The sequence below is a fragment of the Tachypleus tridentatus genome, chromosome 7 (assembly GCF_004210375.1).
Source record: "Tachypleus tridentatus isolate NWPU-2018 chromosome 7, ASM421037v1, whole genome shotgun sequence".
NCBI lineage: Eukaryota > Metazoa > Arthropoda > Merostomata > Xiphosura > Limulidae > Tachypleus > Tachypleus tridentatus.
Window position 1 is genome coordinate 103,967,337 of NC_134831.1, and position 8,003 is coordinate 103,975,339.

The following is an 8,003-nucleotide window of genomic DNA, read 5'->3' on the forward strand; positions in this document are numbered from 1 at the left end:
TGAAGTGTGATTTCCGTCATTTTATTTCTGATCTAGATACAAGTAAAAACTGGTGTATTAATTAGTAACAAAATTCATTTTTTTGTTTATCAAGAAGGTCAAGTAGCCCATCTCCAATGCAGTTACGGTATTTTACTATTACCTTAATTAACCTCAGTAATCATTCAGAAGAAATGGTGAACCAGTAAGGTAATGTTGTTGTTTATCAAGAAGGTCAAGTAGCCCATCTCCATCTGATGAAGACAGCTACGGTAATTTTAAGTCCTCGTGTGGTAAAGCAAAGAAGAATATATAACAACACGTCAACCACAATATATATGCTATATCCAATGTCGACGAGGGTTTTCTGCTTAATACCAAGACTCTCGTCAGGTCAACTGGGAGATAACAGGCATGTTAGTGTATTTATATTATATATATTATTGAATTTTTGTTTTAAATGGAACAAAAATTTGTCGTAAAAATATCAGTTTTAATGTTTTAAATTTGAAGAGCATATTTTTTTTATTATGGTGTTGATACTTATTAAAAGCACACAGCTTCGATAAAGGTTTTCATTATGAACAAAGTGATATATATGTATTTCTCTGAGCGTGTACAAAGGGCAATATGGTGTTCCTTAATCACCTACCTAAAAAAGAAATGTTTTATAATATTCTACATATTATATTTAGTTCGTCCAATATCACGTTTTGACACACATACAGGGATAGATATTTCCAAAAAAACATTTATTCGTTCGCCTTTATGACGTATTTATAAATAGCTTACCGTGCTTTTTCCTACTGTCTTAACTTAAAATGTCTCAAATTTCTTTTCTTTTGCGAAAAAGTAAAAACCTCTTGTATTAAGCCAGGACATAATTGAAAGAAAAGTCCAATCGTAAGGCGATATCACGCATTTATGTACCACTAGCAGTTAATGTAATTTCTGTACCACTAGCAGTTAATGTAATTTATGTACCACTAACAGTTAATGTAATAATTATCTTTATTATGAAGTAAAAAGACGCTCCCCACCGGGGAATTTAATGAAGATTCTTCTACTGTTGAAGGATTATCACTTGATTGTTTTTCTAACAGTAAAGCTACATGGGTGTATTTGCGGAGACAACGGAGGGGAATAGAACCCATGATTTTAGCGTTGTAAAGCTGTACTTAACGCTGTACTATTATTATCTATGATGATAATTGACATAAAACGCACTATATTTAATTATATCATTTTAAGTAGGTGGATTATATTATACTTGTTTTGTATTTAAATTAGATCTACATAAGTTTTTAGTATTTTTAACAAAATTAGTAACTTGAAAATAAATTATTATTCAAAGTTTCAGTTAGAATACACATCAATTAACTTTGCGGAACTCCTGGTGTGTTCTTACTTTAAAAGAAACAAGTCCATAACCAAGCGCAGAGCCAGGTTCACGAAACTCAAACGATGACTTCATCCATTCCTGGTTCCCAAGGTAAGTACTTCCACCAAACAGTAGTTTTCTTAACGACTGTGAAAAGAAAACGTAAGTATACACGTATTTGTCACACCGGCTGACTACAAACGTAATCACTTACTAGACAATTTGATGTTTTTTACAAATCTTAACAGCAATCTCACAAGTTTGAAATAAAGATTACGTTTACATCACGAAGTATGCATAATTGAAAGACGCGTGATTGCCATCTAATCGCCGACAAATAAAAAGCGCCTTTAACTTTCAAAGAATTTATTTGTTGTTTTAATTTAGGTAATAAAACTGTATAGATAATTAGTAGTTTTATTTTAAAAATTCAAGATAAATAAAACTTTGCTTTTTCTGAAAGCCGACTGGATGGATTGCTCACTTATTTTTAGCCTCTCGCACTACTTTAGTAGTTTATTGTCTGTCAGTCAGTTAGTAGACGTTAAATCGACGTCACATAAGGGAGGTTTAACTTTGCAATCTGTAATATCACGACGTCAGTAAAACCTGCGCATGCCATGAATGACGAGAAGAATTATGCACTCTGTAGGCTACAACACAACATGACACATGAATTTCAAAAGCAAGAAAAAAATATTACTTGTGTTAATTTTAGTTTTATTTACTGTTGAAACAAAACACTTTCGAAAACCCCTGCGGGGGCTTATTTTGTAAAACATGCCAGTGATTGCGCATGCTTCAAATAACTTTTTATTATGTAGTTCCACCATCGGAAAAAAACGCATTTGAAAAGAAACTAAAACAGTTGTTACTAATTTTCACCTCCAATATGGGCTCAAAAATCAACTTTTCTGATGTATTAAAACTTAAGATCACCAATGAAGTACTCATACTAAATTAACTAATCTACAATTTTAAATGTTTGTATATCTATTACGTTTAAACTATACTTCATTGGACAAACTTTATAGGTTAAAGCAATTAAGTTAAATTTTTCTGTAAAAATTCGCGCCATTTAATATTTATCTACAAAATTATTGAAAGTTAGTTGAACAGCTGCTGACGAATTACATGGTTGTATATTTAGTACCATTACAGCAGAGGGCAACCCGCAGACCATTAGGAGTCAGCTTAGCCATCTCCCCTTACATTAAAAAACTAACTCACATTTCAACCAACGACAGAAGGCTAAGTCCATTAATGCAGGAAAATGTAAACGTATAATTTAGTAACTTCCAGTTCCTGTAGTATATCAGATAAGTCCATCACGATGTTATTTTTGGAATGGCCCGGCATGGCCAAGCGTGTTAAGGCGTGCGACTCATAATCTGAGGATCGCGAGTTCGCCTCCCTGAGTGCGTTATAATGTGACGGTCAATCTCACTATTCGTTAGTAAAAGAGGAGTCCAAGAGTTGGCGGTGAGTGGTGATGACTAGCTGCCTTCCCTCTAGTCTTACACTGATAAATTAGGGACGGATAGCCCTCGAGTAGCTTTGTGCGAAATTCAAAACAAACAAAATATATTTGGAAATCAATTTCTATATTTTCACTATTAAGGTTTAATTTTTGTATAAGATGGTTTTGCTGGCCATTCCCTGAATTTGAGTCATTTTCAATGATAACTCGAAAATTATAATTAATATAATTTAAGTCATAACGCTTTAATTTTACGTTTTTTTATCGAATAACGTTTTTTTTACCTCAAATCAAACAGTAATTTATCATATTTTAACAAATCTTGTCAGTTTGGTCAGATGATTAGGGTACTCGACTTCCACGCTGCTGGTCGTAAGTTCGAATTCTATTTCACGAAATATGTTCGCCCTTTCAGCTGTGGGGACATTATAATGTTACTATTAATCCCACTAATTAGGGACGGCTGACGCTAAATTCAAACAAATACCTGTTCGTCTTACACTTCACGAATTGTTCTTTCGGGTTTTGTTAACCACAACAGGCACAGCATATATAGCCCGTTTCTACCTTTGTATTTAACAAAAAACAAACAATCTTTGTTTGTTTTTTTTGTATTCAGCAAACATTGATCACTCATCTAAAGGCCTCAGATTTCACGGAATTTTACAACAGCGATACAAAAAATACAATACATTCACCTGTTAATTTAACATTGAGGCAGGTCGTAAGCTAGACTTATTAAAACTTTATATCCTCCAGATGATTCAGCGGTGTGCGTCAGAACTTGTAACGCTGAAATTTTGTGTTCTATTAATGCTTTGAGCAAAGCGTAAGTAACTCATTGTACAGCTTTGTGCTCAAGCAAACACTGTTTAAAAATGTAATTTGTTCCTATCAAAACCTAGTAAAACTTGGTTAAAATACTTCCAATAAGAGACTGTGAAAAAAAAAGTAAAATACAATGTCAGAAATCTTTTTTTTTTTTTTTTTGCTTCTCATTCACGTTGGCCCGGCAGGGTCAAGTGGTTAAGGAGCTCGACTCGTAATCTGAGGACCACGTGTTCGAATCTCCGACACACCAAACATGCTCGCCCTTACAGCCGTGTGGGCGTTATAATGTGACGGTCAATCTCACTATTTGTTGGTAAAAGAGTAGTTCAAGAGTTGGCGGTGAGTGGTGATGACTAGCTGCCTTCCCTCTAGTCTTACACTGCTAAATTAGGGACCGCTAGCGCAGATAGCCCTCGAGTAGCTTTGCGCGAAATTCAGAAACAAACAAACAAACAAATTTTATGTAATGAAAACTTTCGAAACTTCAATCAGTACTAAGAAAAAATAACTAATCACGATAAACGGTGTACATTTTGGCTTAACTTTCATTTCATTTCATGTTTATTGGCACAAAGCTACCTTAACTTTCAAAAATCAACTTTTTATTTGAAATTCTGTGAGACAAATGTGAAGTGACGTCGTTGTTCTGCACGGAAGACAAAAAAAAAAAGGTGGGTCGAGTGATATTGGGACGTGTTTGTTAATAAAGCAGTATCAGGAGAAACTGCATGTGGTTAGACAATACCCCTGATTTAGAAATTAACGTACACTAAAAACGTTGGAAGAGAATGAGCAGTTGATCAGTATAGGATACCGCAATTTATTCACAATAGTTTCAAGTTAGAAATAAAATTATCGACTGGTTGCTCATTCCCAGAGATGCTGATATATTGTGACCTTGATCTATTGCTTTCAGACATTTGACCATTATTCAAGAAACTACGTAGTTCTCGTTCGTAAAAATACGCAAATATTTTGTGACTTCAACTTTTATACTTTTAACTACCTAAACGTTATCCAAAATTAAACTATTGGGATATCCTGTGACTTTTGAGATTTTCATCTAATCATTGACATCTAATATTTAGCAGGGGGAGAAGCTTAGCATTTTTTGCCCATTCTGATCCTTTAATTCAGTCTTATATTTTTAAATATTACATTCAGATGGACTTGTTTCTGTTTTTTTTATTGGTTTTCATTTTGTAGAAAGCTACACGAGGGCTATCTCCACTAGCCGCCCCTAATTTATCAATATGAGATTAGAGGAAAGGCAACTAGTCATCACTACCCATCACCAACTCTTTGGCTACTCTTTTACCAACGAATAGTACAATTGACTGTAACTTTATAATGCCCCATGGCTGAGAGGGCGAGCATGTTTGGTGAGACGGGGACTAGAGCCCATGGCCTTCAGATACGCCATGTTTTTTGGTAGAAGTAAGAAAAAAATCAGAACCAAGTCCACCTGGTATTACAAGAAAAATCAGGTTGGGGCAAGACAGTTTTTGTCATGGAGTTTGGCTCGTAATCCGAAGGTTGCGGGTTCGAATCCCTGTCGCAAAAAGCATGCTCGCCCTTTCAGCCGTGGGGGCGTTATAATGTTTACAGTCAATCCCACTATTCATTGATAAAAGAGTAGCCCAAGAGTTGGTGTTTGGTAGTGATGACTAGCTGCCTTCCCTCTAGTCTTACACTACTAAATTAGGAACGGTTAGTGCAGATAGCCCTCGAGTAGCTTTGCGCGAAATTCAAAACAGATAAAAAAACAGACAGTTGTTGTACGTGGTGGTATATAGTAAACAGGTGTCTTAGGGTACATTTATTTAAATTTTACCTTAACATATGAAGATTAATGTTGACTTACCGTGCGTATAGATAAATATTAAAATATAGAGAGAGCTGAAATCGGTGATCTTAACTTAAATGTAAACAATAAATAATTAAAATTAGAAAAAGGAGTAGCTTTCAATAGGAAAACCCGTGAAAATACAGGAATATGGGGCAATTTTTACCCAATATTTCAAGGATTGAGGTTAGAAATGTGTAACGAGAGTGTATCACTTTACAGTTCCAGTTCAAGGTTGTAAGTTAACACTGATCTCGCGTGATCATTGTTTCGCGCTCTATCTGAAAACTTCTATATTTGTTTATTTGTGTAGCGTTCAGCGCATTCAGTAACGCTATATTTGGAGTTTATTTTGTTTTTTAAATGCTTCAGGAACAATCGTGACATTCTGTTAAATCGATTTTTATGTAGGTCTTTGAAATCTTACCGATGTATGATACATTTGTAGCAATAAATTACTACAACTTGTATATGGTATCAAAGATAATTAGCGACTCGAGAATTAAAATAAGGTAAACGCACATGAAGCAAAAATTACGTGCCAAACGTCAGCACGTAAGTCACAACGTTAATTTGTTGGCATTTTCCATGAAAATGTTTTTATTTTTTTACCAATCAAACTTTTCGGCCTAGCAAAGTAGGCTTTAAAAAAAAAAGCAATTTCATCTGTTTTAATCATGAAAATTCTAATACGTGTAGCAGGATGTAATTTTCTTCTACATTTGAATGTCTCCTGTTAGTAAATGAGTTGATATATACTTTTTAACATAAACTAAAGCAATCTCTTAAATGAGCACAGAAACACACGGATTCGTATTGAAAGTTTCCTTAATTTAAAAATTTCAGTTAATTGGGGGGAGGGAGTCGTAAGTTTGTGTTGTTTTTTTTTTGGTATTATTTACGAAAAAACACTGCTGGTTTTCTAAAAATGGAAAATTTAATATAGTGTTTGTTTATACATAAATTAAACACGTTTGAATAACACGTACTATTGCAACGTCTTTTGTCACAGCTGCACCACCTGGTGGAAACTTAAAGATTTTCGAACTTCTTGGATCTTGGCTGCGAGAGTAAGTAATATTACCTGAGAAAGGAGAATAGAAAAAGTTAACGACGTCTCATCACAAAGCGACAAATTAGTTCGAGAAAATACTATTATTCATAGTTCATTGTCTGTTTGTTTTGAAGGATAAAACTTACGCTTCAAAATTCACAGTCTCCTTATATACTCTGTTAAATATTATGTACAAGAAACAAGTAACTGAATCGTAATTGACTAATTTATGTATCAAACTAATAAAATGTTTAAGTTTTGAGCTGATTACAAACTTATATGCAAGTAATGATAACAATATCCTCAATTTATCTTCAGAAAAGTGACACCTACCAAGGATAACTTTTTTCTCTTATTGTTAAAATAGTCAGAGGTAGACAGATACATAGCTTATCTGTATATCTGTCTATACCTTTTTCTCTATCTTCATTTTGCATGACAGCTGTAGATTTGGAGTATATTTTTCTTCTCATGAAATCCTGAGGAAACGATGAAACGTCATTCTGAGCGCCTTGTTTCGCCATAGAAATGAACGTTTTTCTTTAATACTCTTCCCAGTCTCAATTTATGAGCTAGATATATAAATACAAACAAAAATCTTACAAAATGTATATATAAATCACTGTTCTGTGTTCGCCGTGAAGCAACAAAGGTAATTTTCAATATCAGTTCAGATAATTTCTTTTAACGGTGATTTGTTATCAAATGTGCAACTCTACCTTTTTTTTGGCGATTAACTACTGTCTGCTGCAGGATCGATCAATTTCACATAATGAGTTCATGCTTTGAAAGCATTGACATGATATAGTAGTTAAAGGAAAATGAAGACATTAAACAGGCAGTAATATCTTACTCATACAACATGTATAATACAGAAATCCTTATAATTTATTGTCTCAGTACTTGTTCTTGTGAGTTTTATTTATACAAAGCGGGAAAATGTATATTTCCCTGTTGAACAGAAGTTTGTACAGTTTGTATATATACATATATATATACATGTGCGTGTGTGTGTATTTTTATTTATTTGTAATATTTTGCGTTTTCACAAATTCAAGTGTATATGCGTGTGTATGGTAAGTATACTTAACGTAGTGAGTTCAATTCGTCATACATCTGAAAACTTTACTCTGTTTACGCACAATTTCATTTCAGACGTGCTGTGTCAGTGTGTTGAATTAGAACCAGGGGTCGTTATGTCATTAAAAAAGGAAACAAATTCTGACTGACTCGAAGACAAAATCCTCATCTGTAAAATTAAATCTGTGTACTGGTTGGACGACAACATACGTCAGGAATGACTTTTATTAAAATATGTGATAACAAAGTGATGGTTGATCGAAGGCATATCGCGAAATATGACAAACAAAACTGTAATTCCATTAAATCAATAATTTTTTTTACTTTAATCTTTATAATGGGTCATAAATTT

At 33.7% G+C, this 8,003-nt stretch overlaps 1 protein-coding gene across 1 annotated transcript; it reads right to left on the minus strand.

Annotated features, from left to right (window-relative positions):
• Nucleotides 1–1,351: 1,351 nt before the first annotated feature.
• On the minus strand, nt 1,352–7,144 carry LOC143257750 (uncharacterized). The gene is made up of 3 exons (XM_076516781.1): nt 6,984–7,144; nt 6,507–6,601; nt 1,352–1,507 (listed from the first exon to the last, which is right to left on the minus strand). Exons 1-3 carry the CDS (start codon nt 7,093–7,095, stop codon nt 1,352–1,354), a joined length of 363 nt encoding a protein of 120 aa, XP_076372896.1. The 5' UTR covers nt 7,096–7,144.
• Between the last annotated feature and the right edge of the window lie 859 nt (nt 7,145–8,003).